Source organism: Epinephelus lanceolatus, chromosome 13 (assembly GCF_041903045.1).
Source record: "Epinephelus lanceolatus isolate andai-2023 chromosome 13, ASM4190304v1, whole genome shotgun sequence".
In the NCBI taxonomy this organism is placed as follows: Eukaryota; Metazoa; Chordata; class Actinopteri; order Perciformes; family Serranidae; genus Epinephelus; species Epinephelus lanceolatus.
This window is the reverse complement of record NC_135746.1, coordinates 5,758,250-5,776,937: the sequence shown is the minus strand read 5'-3', so window position 1 is coordinate 5,776,937 and position 18,688 is coordinate 5,758,250. Positions and strand designations below refer to the sequence as shown.

Sequence of the window (18,688 nt, the reverse complement as noted above, 5' to 3'; positions counted from 1 at the left end):
CTCCAAACTTAAGGTGTGCCATCTGCCATCTGCTGTAGGTAATACACTATACAACCCCACTTCTAAAGATCCAAACTATCCCTTTAAGAAAATAGAAACATACAGATGTAAAATATTGAGGAGTTTACACTCACAAGTTGGTGCAGTGTGAAACCTGTATTTTCTTTGACATCTCTATCCCTCATCCACATAAAAATCAGCATCCCCCATACATCCTGTACCCCCTTGCCACCGCCCCAGTCCTCAGAGCTCTCCTCACCCCACGATTGGGTTCAATATAAGAGAACTGTCCTCCTGGGCTTTCAAATGGAAATTGTGCCCAGCGTTCATCCACAGTTTGCTCATTGATGCAAGGCAGGGGTCCCCCGCTTTACTTGCCCGGTGCTCTTCAGGGGTTCCTGCCTGACTAAGACAGCAGCCTGGCTTCCAACAGAGAGGCCAGCAGAAAAGCAGGGAGAGGAATTGCTATGAGAGGGCCCGGCTGCTATTAGCCATAATTAGAATCAGGGTTTTGGATTGCTGCTAGTGAGTGAAGCGGCCCGAGGTGCTGTGGAGCCTTCCTAACGATGTCGGCAGATGCCTTGGGCGAGGACTGGTACCTTGGGAGAAGAGGAGAGGATATCTGCTTGCCTTGCTTCATCACTCTGTCATTGGCCAGAGGCTTTTCCTTAGTGTATTTCACAACCTGTGTTTGGGAAGGAGAGTAGCTGTATTATTTTTTTTCAGCTGCAAGAATCTCAGAACATGTTTTTTTTCCCTGGGGTACGTATTTTTTGGTTTGTGTCTGCAATGATGATCAAATGAAACAGTCAAGGATCAGGTTTGATATTCCACTGTCTGGTTGTTCACTTCTAACCAATGAGTGTTTATATTTTATTTGCATAGTTGGTGTAGTGATTTTGCCCATACGAGAGGCCGTTGTGTTTTGTTGCTGTGGGCAAACTTGAAAGATTCTTTTTATGTGTCTGGATTGCTCTTGGTGTTAGATTTTCAGGTCTTGTTTATAGACAGAACTGTGCGAAAACTTTATTTAGTTAGTATACTTCTCTCTTTTCTTCCAACTTTATTTATTTATTTTTTTTTGCTTCTCTCCCGACAGAGGTGTGTATAGAGACACTACCGGTGGCAGAGGCTCCAGGCCCCAGAGTCCTGTCAGCAGAGGAACAGCGCCGCCTGGCTGAGCAGGAGGAGAACACACTACGGGAGCTCCGGCTCTTTCTCAGGGATGTGACCAAGCGCCTGGCCACTGACAAACGCTTCAACATCTTCAGCAAGCCAGTGGACATTGAGGAGGTAAAGAAGAATGGACTCATGTAGGGACCCACACCTTGATAGCTAACTCAGAGCTTGACAAGCTGGTTTAATAAAATAAACTTTGTGTGTCAGGTGTCAGACTACCTGGAGGTTATTCGGCAGCCCATGGACCTGTCCACTGTCATGACCAAGATTGACACTCTCCAGTACCTGACAGTGAAGGACTTCCTGGTGGATATCGATCTCATCTGCAGCAATGCTCTGGAATACAATCCTGACAAGGATCCTGGAGGTGAGGAAGAAAATTACACTGGCACGCACATGAATACACTAATGCACACACATGTATTACACACAGTAGTATTGACCAACCACTTTTGAATGACTGTAAAAACTCTGTATGGAGAGGCGGAAAGCAGGGGCCAAAATGCAGTCTCTGACCTCATCAGCCAACAAAGAGTTAGCTTTGTGTGAGCTATTTTTAAAAAAATATCTGCATTTATATCTGCTTAAAGAGATTAGGCTGAAATGACCAGAGCATGGAAGAGGAAGTCTTAGCTCAGATATCTGCTTGTTACACCAGATCTCCCCGAAATATTGGCCCTCATCCCCGGAGGCTCTGTTGTCGTCAGACCAAAAGCCAATGGGTTCTGAGACTGTACACATATGAACCTTAAAGGGATAGTTCGGATCTCTCGAAGTGGGATTGTATGAGGTCAGTGTATCACAGTAGATGTTGGTTGACATGCAGACAGGAGTACCAACACGGAAGATAAACAACGTACAGCTGTGGACAGGGGCGCAGCAACAAAACGTATTCTAGCACCGCAAAAAAATTAATATCAGTGTAAGTTTACACTATATTTAGAACAATTTCACCCCTTTACCGTGCTGCCAGACAACAATTTCTGATGAGTATGTCGCTCTCTCCAAAGTTCTCATTGAGAAAAATGGTGGTCTAACATTGCTGCCGTTGATCTACCGCTGCTTTGATCAGTAAGTTTGTTCCTGTTATTGTTTGATTTTGGCACTGAAAAGGGTTAGTCCTCATTCACAAAAGCCACACGATAAGACAAACAAAAAATTGATCGCGGCAGCAGTAGATAAGCAACTCATATGTTAAGCAAGCTAAAATTACTCTTGCTGTTAATGTTGTTAAGTGGCTTTGAAGAGGGCATAGATGGGAACTGAAGCTGTTAATGTTGCCCCCATCAACAGCAGTACATTACTTAGCTGCTGTGTCAGTACCCCTGTCTGCTTCTCCAAACTTGGGGTGTGCGGACCAACATCTACTGTAGGTAATGAAATGACTAGAAGTAAGTACCTCATATGACCCCACTTAAAAAGATCCAAACAATCCCTTTTAATGTGTGCACACCTGACATGCTTGCAGTCCATCAGACGTGCCATTTGCCAGGTAAAAAATAAAACTATAAATTAAATTTATATTGATCATTGCATCTAAGACTTCAACCAAATGTTGATGGATTCCTTTAATCCCAAACTCAATCCTAAAATGATCTCTACTCTCTGTAACTTCGACAGTACATACTCAATAAAACTTTCCAGTTTTTGTGATGGCGCAAGACAGTCTCTTGATAGTAAGACAGCATTGGACAGTCCAAATAAGTATGACCATGTGTCTGTGTAGTTACTGTTGTGTTCCATTTGGCTGTCATTGTGTGAGTAAAAAGTAATTAGATTTAACACTTAATGACTTATGAAAAGGGCTTGCGGGCAGTCAAATTACGGAACCTCTAGATTGTTTTCTTCAACTTGGAAATCCAAATGAAATAAAGCGCATACAGCCCCCACCGAAAATAATATTTCCACAGTGTAATTCATGCTCCGTAGCTGAGAAAGGCTGCATATGCATGAAAATTTAATTGTCTCTTGTCTTGCAATTTGAACAGATTTTTACATCACCCTCCTTCCTGTCTCAGCACCTTTTTCCAAAGGCAAATATGGGCTTCATAATGAGTGCTGGAAAACACAAGAACACACATGTACACACACACACACACACACACACACACACACACAAAGAGGCCAGTTATTTGCAATAGCTTACAAATAAATTGGATTTGTATTTATTGTTTAAACGGGGTACTTGCTTGCATGATGGGGGAAAAGCCCATGTGGAGAAAATATGACACTAGAAGACAGAAGGAATTTACTGGTACCATTCATGTCATTCTAGTTTGTCAGAGAGGTGATGAAATCACGCTCACAATTTTGACAAGGATAAAGAAAACTTGCATGTGTCTCTTGAACTCTCAACTCAGGATATCTTCTGTGACATGCCCACTTTATGCTAGTCCCATGCAGTTATTCTCATGCAGCACAACTGTTGTGTTTGCCTATTGTATTTGAATATTTCTGTGAACTGGGATCCTTAAACAGTACTTGAATTGCATAAATTGGGTCTGACTGGAAAGCTGAGACTCTTGTGGATCCAATGAGCACAGTTTTATTCATGTGTGATGATGGTAGTCCCCATAGTAGCCATTTCATTGTAGTAAGTCCATTTTTTGAAACTTGACCTCACTGTATAAAATGACCTATTGTGACCTCTAGGATAATCACAGCCTTGTTAAACTTTACAAACACAAACTAGAGACCTCGGGCATTCAGAGGATCTATGACTTTCATGGGTATATTGACAACAAGGGGGTTTGTTAGCAGTTTCCAGAACAGAAGTGTTTGTCATCTAGTCCCAGAAAAATGCAGTTCTTACAGAAATCTCCAAATCCACCAAATTACAGCATGGATTTCTTTTGGTGTTTATGAAAGTCTTGGTGTCTTAATTTGATATTTTGAAGGGGATTTTTGACAATTTTTACCATTCTCAGGTAGAAGAAAATGTTAGAATTTAGCACCAAATCTTTGAAAAAAAAAAAAAAATCAGAAATTGTCACAGCAATTGTTAGATATAATTCAGCATGGGAAGGGCCATCAAATACTTCCATCATAATGTTCTAAGCCCTTTCACACTTTAAATTTAAAATGTTTGAATAGATGACATACTAAAACACTACTTACTACATATTTATGACCAGAAAAATTTGACACACAGTGCTGAGCCGCATCTCAAATTATTCTTCAGGTTGCCAGTTTTCAGATGATGTAAACGACTTCTGTGGCCTTGTTCAGACTACCAGCCCAAATCGTTTTTTGGCATAATCAGTTTGTATTCAGATTTATTTTAGGAGGTCTGGGCAGCAAAAAAAAGAGGCATGAAATGCAGTTTTTGTCAGTGTGATCCAAACCACATTTGCAGGTTGGTTTGAGTTGGATTTTAAAGTGTCTTTGAACACAACACACAACAATTACATCAAGTCCAGAGTGACGGCAGTGCTGAGCAGATCCACGCTGCAACTAGCAGAGCGATAAGAGGACAACCTGAGGTGAAATGATGGACCTTCGTTTTTATGCTTCTGCAATGGAAAGTCATGTCACCACTGTCGCTACATAATTAATGATGCCTGCGTCAATTACTACAGCAACCCATGCAGATAGGCTGGTGATGTCTGGACACACAAATCCAGTCTGATTACCTTGAGAGTTTTTCCTTATCTGCTGTGAGGGTCCAAAGGACAGAGGGATGTTGTATGCTGTAAAGCCCTCTGAGGCAAATTGTAATTTGTGATATTGGGCTTTATAAATGAAATTGAAATTGAATTACTTGCAAATAACAGTGTGTTCAGACTGTCTTTAAGATCTGATTTAAGAACCAAATCTAAATTTTCCTGCAGGCTGAGCATAACCTGTGTGGTATGTACTGCTGACCTGTTCTCTCCCCCTAAAAATCCCCTATCCCCACTTAATAAAGACAAAATGGGTCTATGATAGGGAGGGGTGCAGTGGAAGAGATTAAAAAATAATAATGAAGGAAAAGTTGCTCGAGAAATGGAGCTCGTCACACAGAAGAAAAAAGTTAATTTCTCCCAGAATCAAATCCTCAAGAGCAATACCGTGATGTTAATTGAAAGCTGCATACAGTAGGTCTGCTTCAGACTATTTAATTGATATTACCATTTTAATTCCTGCCTTGTGTATTTAGCTGCTTGGTTCCCTCACACGACACCAATGGGAAGCAATTCTCTGCCAGCCCAAATGAATAAATCATATCTCTGTCTTTGCAGGCGAAGGCCTGGGTCATTTGTTGGAATGCAGGGTCTACAAATGATACACTAAAGGGGAAAAACGCAATTAGGCAGTTTAATAAAGAAGACTAACGAAGCCTCTCACCCAGTGCTTGGCCCAGGGAATATGGCCCAGACCTTGCACAATTATGCTGCTGGGAAAGTTCTACATCAGCTCACAAAGCGCTGGGAAAAAAACCTCATTATCCCTCAGCGGTGTGTTTCTCCTTGTCCTTCGTGCTATCTTCATTGTGCCATCCCTCCTTGTACAACCGTGTTGGCTTCCTTGTCTTTTACCTCCTCACCTTGCTAAATAATTACTTGGTCATGTTAAAAAGGCTGATATCTCTGTGCCTCTGTCACAAATACGTCTTTGTTGCTTGAGGAAAATGGCAATAACAATCCTTTTACTACGAAGGAACGAGTAGGAAGCAGTGTTTCATGTTCAGCTCTAGATGGGGCGGTTAGGCAAGGCCCATAAGGGTGCTGATGAGCTCTCACGGCATCCTACCTGGCCTTTGCCACCTATTCCACTGACAGGCCCTTATAATGCACTTGCATGTACACACACTTCGACATACTCTGTCAGTGGAAAAGCATGCACGCACACAAATTGCCTCCATCGCAATTAGGCAGCCATCCTCCAATTAGACAAAGGAAGCTGGCAGATTGTGACCCCTCTGCCACTCTCTGCCTGAACTGTTCTCCCTCTGCCTGCCGTAATGAGAGACTGCCTGTTTACAGTGCCTATGCTTTTAGCCTGCCTCCTCAGCTCCGTCTTTATTTTCCCTCCATGGATGCAGGAGCGGGGGAAAAAGGAGGATTTAATGATGCTGCGGTACATCTAAGGGAAAAGAGGCATAAGAGTTATGAAGGTGTAAGGAGTGTGAGAGAGAATGCATTTCAGAAAATATTCCTTGTATATGTGCCTGTCTGTGTGTATGCCCCCACCTTTGTCTTAAAGGGCTGAAGTGGTGATATCAAGACTCCCATGCATGTGTGCCTGCTGACGTTTCTCACCAAAGCCAGCTCTATCCTTTTATTCAACCTGTGAGAAAATACTACAATCCCCTTTCTCACAGATACAGTGAAACGGGGTGGGCTGGCTATTGACTTTTTGCCTTACATTTACATACATGATGGGGTGCTGCGGACATGCAACATCATTGTGCAAATTACATGATGGGAGAAAAAGAAACTGCTATCTTAAAAAATGTTACAATGCCATGGCAGAGATTCAAAGGACGTGCACAGAGGACCACTGTTTTTTATCTTGTGGCACTGATGTCATGTTTCACTGTCTCCTCTGTTCTCAGACAAGGTGATCAGGCACCGAGCATGCAGTTTAAAGGACACAGCCCATGCTATATTTGCGTCTGAGCTGGACCCCGAGTTCGACCGCATGTGTGAAGAGATCAAGGAGGCGCGCAGGAAGAGGGGTAAGAAATGTTTCTCAGCCACTGAAATAACACACCAGCTATTGTACTTGTATCTGTGCACTGTTGTACAGGTGAGGGATCACACTATAAAACTTGATCATCTCTGTTAACATCGAAAACATTTACAGGCCCAAATGTATCCCTGAAAGGACAATTCATCCTAAAATCAAAAATACATATTTTTCGTCTTTCATGTAGTGCTTTTATCAGTCTAGATTTTTTTGGTGCAAGCTGCTGAGTGTTGGATATACTGGCTGTAGAGATGTCTGCCTTCTCTCCAGTATAATGGAAATAGATGGCACTCAGCTTGTGGTTCTCAAAGTGCCAAAAAAAAAATACATTTAAAAAACTCAACAGCAATGTCTTTTTCCAGCAATCATGACCTTGTTCCTCAAGATAATCCACAGACCTTGTTGTGAGCAGTTTCACGTAGGAAGTATTTTCTTTCTGTTGAACTACACCCACCAACCGAATCACCGCACAGAAGGAAGCATGCATCTACTCATGGTTGAGAGGCTTCAGACAGTGTGAGATGTAAACATTAGCCCCTTTTATTATACTGCCTGTTGACGGCGGGAATGTTGCGCTGTTATTCTGCCAACAAAGGTAGAAATACAGAATAGTTGGTACAGAGTTTTCTCGCCTTAAAGCCAGCTGTGGTTCTAATAATGGCGGCAAATTGACTTCTGTCTAAAAATGTAAGCCGGCAGGACAGGAGAAGCGTGACGTTTTGTCGATGTGTTATGTGTGCATCCCGCCATTGTAAGAATGAAAAAGCAGCTAGACGCAGTTAGCAGCTAACTCAAGGAATAACAGCACTTGAAATTGTTCGCAAATTGGAAAAGCAGTGAGGTCCGGAAGCCCCTTACCCCACAACCAGAGGACGAGATCAACCACTATATATCAGGAACGGTAAAATGATTGTTATTGCCATGTTATGCCATTGTTATTGTTTAGAAAGTGTTGGCGGTGTGTTTTTTTATATGTCCACTGAGAGGTTGATACACATACTAGGGTGGCATTACGTCGGCGTCGTTTGCTTCTGGATAAAAAAAACCCAGCAAAGCCAGCGTAATAAAGGCTCTTTGTTGTGGCAGTATTGTGGAATCTCTGAGTAATAAGCACAATTCGTGACATCCCCCTCTGGTGAGCTGTAACGTTAGCTAGCTCAGTGTTGCTAGATGAGCTAGCAGTAGATACACACTTCCTTCTGTGTGGTGATTCGGTTGGTGGGTGTGGTTCGGTAGAAAAAAAATAGTTCCTACATGAAACTGCTCACAACAAGGTCTGTGGATTATCTTGAGTAAACAAGTCATGATTTCTGGAAAGAGACATTGCTGTTGAGTTTTTAGATTTTGGCACTTTGAGCACCACAAGCTGAGTGCCCTCTAGTTTCATTATACTGGAAAGAAGGCAGACATGTCCGACACTCAGCAGCTCACACCAAGACAATCTAAACTGATAGATAGCACTAAAGATAAGAGGAAAAGTATGTATTTTTGATATCAGGGCGAACTGCCCCTTTAATTAGTAGTGTACTACAGCACAGCTTTACAAGATCATTAACCTTAATAACTCCAGTTACTTGATAAATACCTGTAATTTCATCTTCACTGCCCTTTTCATCTAGGGATGCTTGTTTTCAGTACATTATCGGAACAGCAGACTAATATAGCATAGTAATAACCCTGAACTGAGAGGCATCATTTGTTTATCTAAACAAATAAACATTTTGGAAGAATACTCCCTCACATGAATAATGAGCCCAGTCCACGCTGGCTGTGTAGTTCCCGGCCTGCCCCCTCACCCCCTCTCTCTTTGTTTCTAGAAAGTCTTTGATAGATTATTTCAGAGAATAGAAACCTGCTTTTAGGAAGGGGTAAAAAAATCTGTAGGCTAGCCCGGTCGCACTTGATGGAGCAGTCAGTTTTTAGTGTAGACTATGTGGCGCGGAAAGGAGCGATGCCCGAGGCTTCAGTGTTCCAGACAGTGCCTTCTGTGCTCGCTGTCTGCCTGGCGCTCTGCATCTGTACACTCACCAAACAGCCCCAAGCAGTGCTGAGTGGATTTAGGGTAAATCTGAATTAGGTTTATGCACGTAGAAACACACACATATACAGTGTAGTTAAATTCCTGTTGCTCCATACTTAGCCAAGACTGCAGAGTCGGAAAGAAATGAAACCACTACAAAGTTTTTTTTCCCTCCGTCTCTTATTGATTGACCATGAAGACATGTCCCTCCCTGCTCTTGATAGTTTTTGAATTCACAGGCATGAGAAAACAAAACCATTCTGCCACATCAGAAGCGGATCTAAGTGCCTCGTGCTTTTCCCCATGAAATATCCTTTATCTTTCAAGGAGATGAGACACTGTCACACATTATTGCCCTTTTTGTTCTGGTCTGTCGTGATTCATTTTTTGGGAATGTTTTAAGGCTCACAAGCGCATTGAGGAAACTGCACAAGAGGACCCGGTTTCTCTTTAAAAACATTATCTACAGTATTATGCGCAGCCTTTACCCCCTGAGGGCCTATTGACTTCTGACTTAAGCCACAGAGGTTTGGCTCTTCCGTGTCGAGCGGGAAACTTATCAAAGAGGAAGCAATTTTCAGAAGTCACTCTGTTGCTTTTGATTTCCTCTTTTAGCAACTAAAAGCACAGGATGCTAAATGAATATTGCAGGAGCAGAAGTCAACTGCCTGAGAGGAGGAATACAGCAGTGTAAATATTTCATCTTCCAGTCAAGGTCCTGCTATAAAGCTATCAATTAGCCCAGCGCTGCATGATGCCCATTTGCAGCAGTGTTCAAAACCCGCAGTGCATCTCAGTGGATTTTCTCCCCCCCACACCCCGTGACAAGATGAAAGGAGCCATGATAAATTTGGCCAAAAAACTTCAATATCACTTGATGTCAGAGTTGAAATGTCTCATTTTCAGGGGCTTGCATGACTCCACACTCCACCTCTGCTTTTCATTCCCGTCACACTCAGCCTCTCAGAGTGAAACATGGAGCCACTGCAAAGGGAAATCATTGTCATTTTTTGTTGTCGTAATATTTGCGCTGATGGACATGCGGTTGCACCTCGCTCACCGTGTCGCAACCCCTCGGCCATCCTCGTCTGTCGGATCACATTTTCATCACTGCCTGTCAAAGCACCTTCCTCGTCTTTCAGTGTTTGTACACACATCCCCACACACACGAGCACTCTATCTCTCCAGCAGTGTGTTTCAGAAGTGTTTTTCCCATCTCCACGCACACACACACATATTGCACACACAAAGTCTATTGTCTGTTGACGGTAACTGATCCTCTGTGGGCACCACAGACCTCCAGACGCCAGCTCTGCCGACGCCGCCGATGGGTGCTGTGGCAACCAGAAAGCAGCACACTGCAGGAGAGGAGCAGGCGAGGAGCAGCACTCAGGGCGAGGCCACTGAAAAACAGTGCACCACTAGTGAGTAGTCAGACTCCATCCGAAACTTATATAGCTGCTAATCTTTGGAGTGATCATGCATGAGTGTGCCCTCTGTAACCCACACACCCACCTAATAGGAGAAGCTAAGCCTACCATCCACTTGAAGATTTAAAAGATTTTTAAAAAGACTAAAGTCTGACACCCTCTAACATCCAAAGACAATGTGAGTTTTTAGTCGCACACTATAGGATTTTGTAATGACTGGGGATCTTGCAAGGTCACAATTTGCATGACTACAACTACCTTTTGAGATTATTTCCCATCATGTTCTGGTGGAAAATATTACGCCAAACTACCTTTTAATGAGTGACATATAAACAGTCCGCAAAAGCATATAACTCCAGAAACACAAGATGAAAGGTGGTGTTTATATACATCTGTATGTGGTGTGAGATGTTGGTATCAAATAAATGAATGTGTGAGTATCTTGGTGTTATGTAGACAGTATTCTTGTTAATTCAGCATCAATATAATCCCCAAATACAAACTTTACATTTTGGATTTTGTCGTCTCAACGTGTACCAGCCTTCGTTGCCTCAACTGTGCTGTTTTAGTGGGAGGAAACTGGGGGAACGAGTGGCGAACCAGAAACCCTAAGCCGGGCGGCCCGCCCAGCCTAAGCTGACCCCCTGCCTGGTTCAAGCACGGGGGATTTTTTTATAATGTATTTTTAAGATGGTAGCCTAGAGTGTAAAGATAAACGCTCTGCTAATGTTCCAATTAACAGCAGTGTAGATGAAACTGACTACACATACAAGCACTCACACATACACACACAGCACAGAGCCACGAGCCTCTGACATCAGGGCAGCCGCTGTTGCGATAAGGAGTTCGACCCAAGTCAGTGAGGTAGCGTTATGCTTGCTGGTGTTAATGTTACCTATTGGCTAACATTAGGCTGTGTGTAACAGTAACATTACTGTTCATGCTTGTACATCAGCAGCTGGCGTTTTGCGCTTACAGTGAGTGAGATGACGATAACGTTACTATGAGGAGCCAAAACTCTGCAACAAATCATATTACTTACTTACTCCTCTTCATCCTCTGTGGAACATAAGACTGCAGTGAGATCTCTCCATTGTATTTAGTCCTTGCGCCATGCTGTGCCTCTCCCCGTGACGGCTGCATCTTGTCCAGCAGGCACACCAGCTAGCTCTTGGGGGCCCTATGCAAAGTCTTGTTTTGTCCCCCTACTTCAATCACACCAAGGTCCTGTCCCAATACCCACACTTCCCCTAGAAATACCCACTTGCACTTGGTTGTGCCCGTTCACTTTTAGGCTAGTGGTGTCCCAAAAAGAATTGAGGTAGTGGAAGTGGTTTCCAAGTCAGCAACTTCGGCAAGTTTTGGAAAACAATTTGTTACCGTACGATCGGACTGTAGGCTATACAAACAACAGATGGTTGGACTAGCGTAAACTCATCAGCAACTCGGTTGAACACAGCGTCAAAATATTTAAACAAACCGACTTACTCGAAGAAATCGATCAGAACTTTCTTCTCCGTTGATTCATCAGATGAAGAAGAATAAATATAGCACACGCCACAACACAAGCACTGGAGCTGGCATTGTCATTGCGTTGCTACTACGCGTGACTTATGCCTGCACGCCATTTCTTAGGGAAAGATGTCTACCCTTATATTTCTCACTTCCCTCATCAAGAGTTATCTCGCAAACGAGGGCACTCAATACCAAGTGGCAGATTTAAGGGGTAGAAATGGGACAGGCCCCAAATCTCCATCATATCCAATATGCACATGAGACCAAATGCAAATTTTTAAACATACAAACTTTTTTAATTTGACTTAACTGGCTGCCGGCGTGCACCAGGCTGCAGCCAGCCCTCGTCAAAGGATACTTGACACTTTTCTTGGGGTAAACCCTGAGAGCTGTTTGAAAAATTAAGATTTCCAAGTAAAATAAGTGCTGGTTAATGAATTAGATGCTTGCTGACATCAACTCAGACCTTTGCTCTCTTAACAACTCCACTAGTTTTGCCCTGTTTCCCGCAGTAAAGAGAACTGAGACTTGTTCATGTTCTTGCGCCTCCCCAGAGTCCCTCTGTGTACCTGGTTTGCTGCTTCCTGTTTGTGCTGGAGAGAGCACAGCTGTAGGTTGTTGACAGTGTCCACATCATCAAACTTAAGTAGTTGCATGAGCCAAAACTAAAAATGTACGGTAATATTAAACATGTTTAATTTTATCTGAATGTCAGTATGAGAAAATCACTGACTTAAGACGGCACAGCACAGAGTTTTATGACCGCCCCACACCAAATGATCGAGATCATGGGAGCGCCCACAGACTGAGCTAAAACTCATTATTTTATTCCGACATTGGAAATTTGCCTGTGACCGTGAAATAGTTTGAAAAGTCGTCAGGTGTAAAGCTGGCATTGAGTGACAGCAGTGCTGCGTCCACTACACAGTCAGGAAACACACACCGTCAACTTTCTGTCTCTTTGACTTACACACACTCTCAAACTTTGGTTCTCACCTATTTTTGTGTCTCTGACGCAGCAGCAAGCAGCTGGGTTGTACTACAACAGTATACCAGATGTATATGCGATGCCACACACCTGCCTGCTCACACACACACACACGCACGCACGCAAGCACACACACACACACACACACACACACACACACGTGCATACATTTCTCATCAGTGGAGAAGCATCACAGTGAGTAGCCTCATTAGCGAGGCTGCTCCCTCCCAACCACTCGGAACATGACCACGCCACAGAGCAATTACATGCCCACCTGTGGTAAACGGCAGGTGCCTAAGGGTGAAGGGAAGGCCAGGTATGGGCAGGGGGCAGACTAATTAGGCTGTTACCTGAGCCAATCAGAGGTAAGCAAGTTGTACATGCAATCTGGAGAATGCCCTCTAGATTCCACCTCGACAAATAATGGAAATGATATGATCTTAAAGGGAGTCTTTAGCAGCCATCATGAGATGTCCAGAATCTAGATTAAGTCATAGGAGAATAGAGGTAGGATATGTGGCATGTGCTGTGTAGTGCAGTCAAAAAAAAGGGTTTATCAAGACATCAATACTGAATATTTGCGCTTTCTCACTCTCTCCTATTGTTAATGTTTACTACAGTCATTGTGCCGCTCTCTGCTTCTGCTCTCAAGAGAAGAAGGAATCGTCCTCATGTTATAGCCTTGTTATATTTGTCTTTTAATATTAATTTTAAATTGCATGCCCTCAATGTTAATTTTCCCAGAGGTGTCAACAATGGTATCAAATATTGATATTTTTCACTGTGTTGTATTGAAGTCAGAGATTCCAGTATTGTGGAAACACTGGTGTTGTGACATCCTCTCAGAAAAATCACCGAACTCATTTCATTATCTGTGCAAATCACAGTTAATCCCCTTTCTGTGTGATTAGTGGTGTAATTTTGACTTCAAATATGGGGGACACAGTTAGTACAGGCACAAATCCTCCAAAGGGCTGTAGTTTTTCAGATACCCCAACCTGAGGTAGAACAAAACGTAACCATGTTTTTCATAATCATGATTTGTCGCCTTCATGAAGTGGATGGTCTTAACAAAAGTATTTTATACATTAAGAAGAGATGAAATTGATTAATATAGTACAGTACAGCGCACAGTAATACTATTCTGGAGATGGGTTGGTACCTACTTAAACTTGTGTGATTTTCCAGCTATTTCTTGGATTACGTTCAGACTTGCACTAAAATCTGCCCTGCACCTCAACGTAGAGGTGTCACAGTACACCGCTATTGATGATAACTGCGCTATTAATGTGCTGAAATCTTGATACCATGTTAATAGTATGCACATGATGATATGTAAATAATCCAGAGCCTCTTAAAATATGAATGTAGGGAGGTGGAGAGGGAAACAAAGCGAGAACAGGAAGAACCACAAATGATTTAAAGATGAATTTGACTGATAGCTTTATTTATTTAAGAAAAAAATCTGTGGATTTATCAAGAAATCCTTTAGTGACAATAATAGTCTAGTGATAATTTGATATTGTGGGGCGTCGGTGGCTTAGTGGATAGAGCAGGCGCCCCATGCACAAGGCTGTTGTTGCAGCGGCCCGGGTTCGTCTCCAGCCTGTGGCCCTTTGCTGCACGTCATTCCCCCTGTCTCTCTCCCCCTTCATGCTTAGCTGTCCTGTCAATTAAAGGCAAAAAATGCAACCAAAAATGTCTTCAGAAAAAAAGGCAGTGTCCTCGCTGCAGCAGCTGGAGGTTTGATTCCACCCTGTGGCCCTTTGCTGCATGTCATCCCCCCCCCCCCCCTCTCAATTACTGTTCTGTCAAATAAAAGCATAAAGGCAAAAAAAAAAAAAAAAAGTATAAAAACTGAAAGAAAAGAAATCTGGATATTGTGCTAAGCCCTCCATCAAAGCAATATGAACATCAAAATATTTATTTATTATAAAACTAGAGCCTTGAGGCTTTTAAATACAAATATGTCAAAGGCAGAAATTTACTCAAAGTGTTACAGTGTGATGTTACGTTAGCACGGTCGTCATGTTGATAAAGGTGGTGCAGTAAAACAAAATATGTAAAGTGAGGAGTAAAAATCTTTTTTTTCATGTTAATATGTAACAAAGTATGCAAAAGTCATTTTTGAAATATCCTTTATAATTTGGAGATATATCAAAAACAAATTTTCACCCCGTTAAACCCTGTGGTGCTCAAGATTTAACATTTATCTCCACTTACAGTAATAAAACTGGACCCTCTGAGCTCCAGTTTTATACATACTGTTAATACTTTTCAAGATTTTGTACAATTTTTTGAAATTTTGTGAAGTTTTTCCCTGTTTAATTTCTATAACTTATAAGATATAAACACCATTCCAACTCCTATACCTTATTTTAATATGTTAGTTTTCAGACCTTAAAATCAGGGGGATTCAATACTGTCATGTCCCCCACATTCCCCCCAGTGAGTTACGCCCCTGTGTGTGACCCAGCTTAATTTTATTTTGAGGCAGGAATGATGATGATGTGAGATGACATGACATGAATGAATTTATTGGCTGAAGCTGTACGCCTTGATACTTATTACAGTCTGTTTGTTGTAGCCAAAGTTTAGATTCATTTCTGAGTGTCTGTGTAGTACAACTGTCCAGCACAAGGTGGCGCTTGTCCCTCATGAGAGCGTCCCCATTGGAACACCTGCTGTTTGGGTAAACCATCCCTTCTCCCAGAGAGCTGGTGCCCTCTTGAGAGATGAGGGCCTCTGTTGGCCACCATTAATACTGTAAGACTCTTGTCTCGAGCTCACTACGGTTTATCTTGTTCTGCTAAGCCTGGAAAAAAAAACACAGCTCTATAGCAGGGAGGTGTTATTTAATTAATTGTTTAATTTTCTCCAAATATAATTTAGTCTTCTCCGGGGTGAACTAATGGAGCTTTGATGGAAGACTTTAATGTCAGACCTGATCCAGTAGTTTTTCAAAGATTCATATTTTCATGTCAGTACATATTATACATGGTTCAGTCTAATACAGTGCAATGCTACACAATCAGTAACTTCAGTCTAAATTGCCACTGAGCTGATTCAACATCTCTGACACTCTGTCAACAAAAAGTCAACTTGAAAAGATTCAGAAACTTATCATTCACTGCCTTGGTGTTTTATTTTATCACGTTATTGTAACTTATGAACTCACGTCTCAGAGTATTGATTAATTTACTGTGCATTAAGCTGATATAATGTCTCACTTATCGTATCTGTAATGATGTGAAACTCATAAAAGCAAGGTAAAAAAAGAGTTCATGCTAATATTATTCAACCAATTGATAATTGTGTAACCCAGACAGACCTCTATTCCTCCTTTTAAGGGTGACAGTCAGCAGTCAGGCACGTATTTGCTGCTTTTAGCTGTAGTTTTTATCTGTAAAGCCAAATGTCACAGATGCGGACCACCAATTTAGAAGCTCTTGGGAGAGTCGTTATCAGCCTCCACCAGAGGCTTTAATTAATTAGGCTAACTCAGGTGATTAATTTGTGACATCGGCAGCATGTTCTCACCTGGAGCACCTCAGCAAGGCAGCTATTAGGCTAATTGATCACAGAGTCAGTTGTGCCTGGAGATGTGACACAACATCATAATGAAAGCACAGTGCATGCGGTGGAGGAGATGCGTCCTCTGTGCCGATGCTGAAGGAATAAACTGTTTGTGGAAATACACCCGCTGCAGCTGGGTCACACCGGGGTCGCTGGCTTTCCCTTCGTCTCCCACGGAAGGTCAGGACACATGAAGGTTAAAGTTATCCCTAGATCATTACCTGCAGGGGGAAGCCTATCTGCAGCTGTTTTGGTGTCTGCTTTTTCTATAGGGCTTTTATCTGGGCCACCTCTCCCTCTCTCCCTCCATCCCTCTTTCCCGTCCGCCTAGAGCCGAGAATTGCCTGCGACATTCAGATATAACGGAGAGTGGTAGCAGGAATGAGATGCACTATTTGGAACCGTGGAGAAGGTTCCACGAAAAGCTTTTTGAAGGCTCTGGATATTTCTGAATCAGGTGTTAAAAGCAGTGGCCGTGGATAAGCCCGGTTGTTGAGATCGAGATAGCCGGGGCAGCCGCTGCTGCTGCTGCCGGGTCAATCAGGGGGAGGAAGAAAGGAGACCTCTCTGCTGTTAATGCACAAGAAAACTGGAGGAAGGATGTGGTTTCCATTAGCCTGCATGGATAGCTCTGTCATGGTTTCTCCGCTCCCCGTCTCTCATAGCTCTTTCTCGTTCAACCCCCCCCTCCCCCTCTCGCCTGTCACTCACTCCCAGGAGGAGCAGAAAACCCCAGGCCCATTACCTGGGCCACAGCCCTGGGTTCATTCATAGTGCATCACCACAAGGATCTGGTTCATATGGAGTGCCTTCCTTTCATTCATAATTAAGTCCTCTCTTTTTCTCGTTCACTCTTGACATTTTTTCACAAGCCAAATCAGACAGTCAGAAAACATGTGCTATTGATTGCTTAGCTAAATATAAATGTCAGGTTATTCTCCTGCTTTTCTTAAATATCTTAGTCAGACCTAAGTGGTGTGCTGCTTTTCCTCTTTGGTGGAAAAAAAAAAACCTCACACAGTCTGTTTTTTTTGGCATGGTTCACCAGTGTTTTTCCACTGCCGATTGACAAGATGGTCCTTATTCAACTGTTGAACTGTTTGCGGAAGAAAAGAATAACGATGCAGGCGCTGCATAATGTGTCCTCCGCGTCACTCAATAGCACGCCCAAGGCAACAGGCACCAGGCTGTATTCATGTAGATGAAACACTGCTGTGTGTTGCCTCTCCCCTGCCTTGCATCTCGCATCACGGTAAACAGACAGCTCCTCTCCCCATTGCCAATGTCAATCCATCACAAGACCTTGATGGGATATTTAAGTCATAATAAACCATCGTGCTTCCTTTTACCCCGGGCTGAAGTAGTTACCGCATGAAAGGATGGCCTGGATTTTTTTTTCGCGCTCAGGACAAAGGGACAGCAGGCACACAGCCCTGTGACGTACACGGGGAAATAGGTTAATAGGAGGGCACTTTGTCTGTTTAAGAAACACAAAGCACTGTTGAAGACAATTCTATTAACTTGATTTTCTCATCTTTGCCTCTTCTGTTTACAAGGATGCACTACGCTGACTGAAGGGAGAGGTTTAACCTTGAAGCCAATGTGTTTTGCATACAAGCTGATGTCCGTAATATCTCCCACGTATATGTTTTACTTCCAGGAGCTTCACAATCAGAATTACTTTATTGATTCCCAAGGGGACACTGGACAACAGTTGCTTTTATTCTGTGTATAAGCATGTTGGATAAGAAATATAAGAAATATGTAGAGAAATGTGTATCTTACTGCAAGTGTGGTGAATATATACCCTATAATCATGAGAAGAATAGTGCCCAGTTGAACTTATATTGCGCAAATTACATAGAGGTTTGCAGCTGAAACCGTGCAGTATTGCACAGTTAAAAATCTAAATGATAAATAAATGATGGGTTATAGCTGCTACTGACGAGTGAACAAACAAACCAGTACAAACCAGTTGTTGCCACTGTCCCTGTTTTAAAGCTCTACGAGTGTTGGATTTGATGCATTCCAGTTAATTGAGAGTTAAGTAAAATGTGGGCACACAGTTGGCCAGTACGTCATGACTGTACAATCCAAGTGATCTATAAACACCCTCATGTCACCCAATCCCCCTGTGAAGATTTCTGCACTTGTTTTCTTCCTTCATCTCACATTTTTGTTCCAAATTTGAGAATTGGAAAAGAAAATGTGATAATGAAATTCTGTCCTGCAGTTGATCCTTTCTTGTTTGGCAAATTGATTCAGCGAATGCAAAACAATGTTTTCTTCAAAGCGTTTTTTAAATACTGG

At 42.6% G+C, this 18,688-nt stretch overlaps 1 protein-coding gene across 1 annotated transcript in view; it reads left to right on the top strand.

Annotated features, from left to right (window-relative positions):
• atad2b (ATPase family AAA domain containing 2B) overlaps positions 1-18,688 on the top strand; it is a 126,320-nt gene that overhangs the window by 33,281 nt on the left and 74,351 nt on the right. Inside the window, exons 21-24 of the mRNA XM_033648440.2 lie at positions 1,100-1,293; positions 1,387-1,546; positions 6,716-6,838; positions 10,165-10,293. Of these exons, the coding sequence (XP_033504331.1) occupies positions 1,100-1,293; positions 1,387-1,546; positions 6,716-6,838; positions 10,165-10,293 (606 nt within the window). The remainder of the gene's footprint in view (positions 1-1,099; positions 1,294-1,386; positions 1,547-6,715; positions 6,839-10,164; positions 10,294-18,688) is intronic.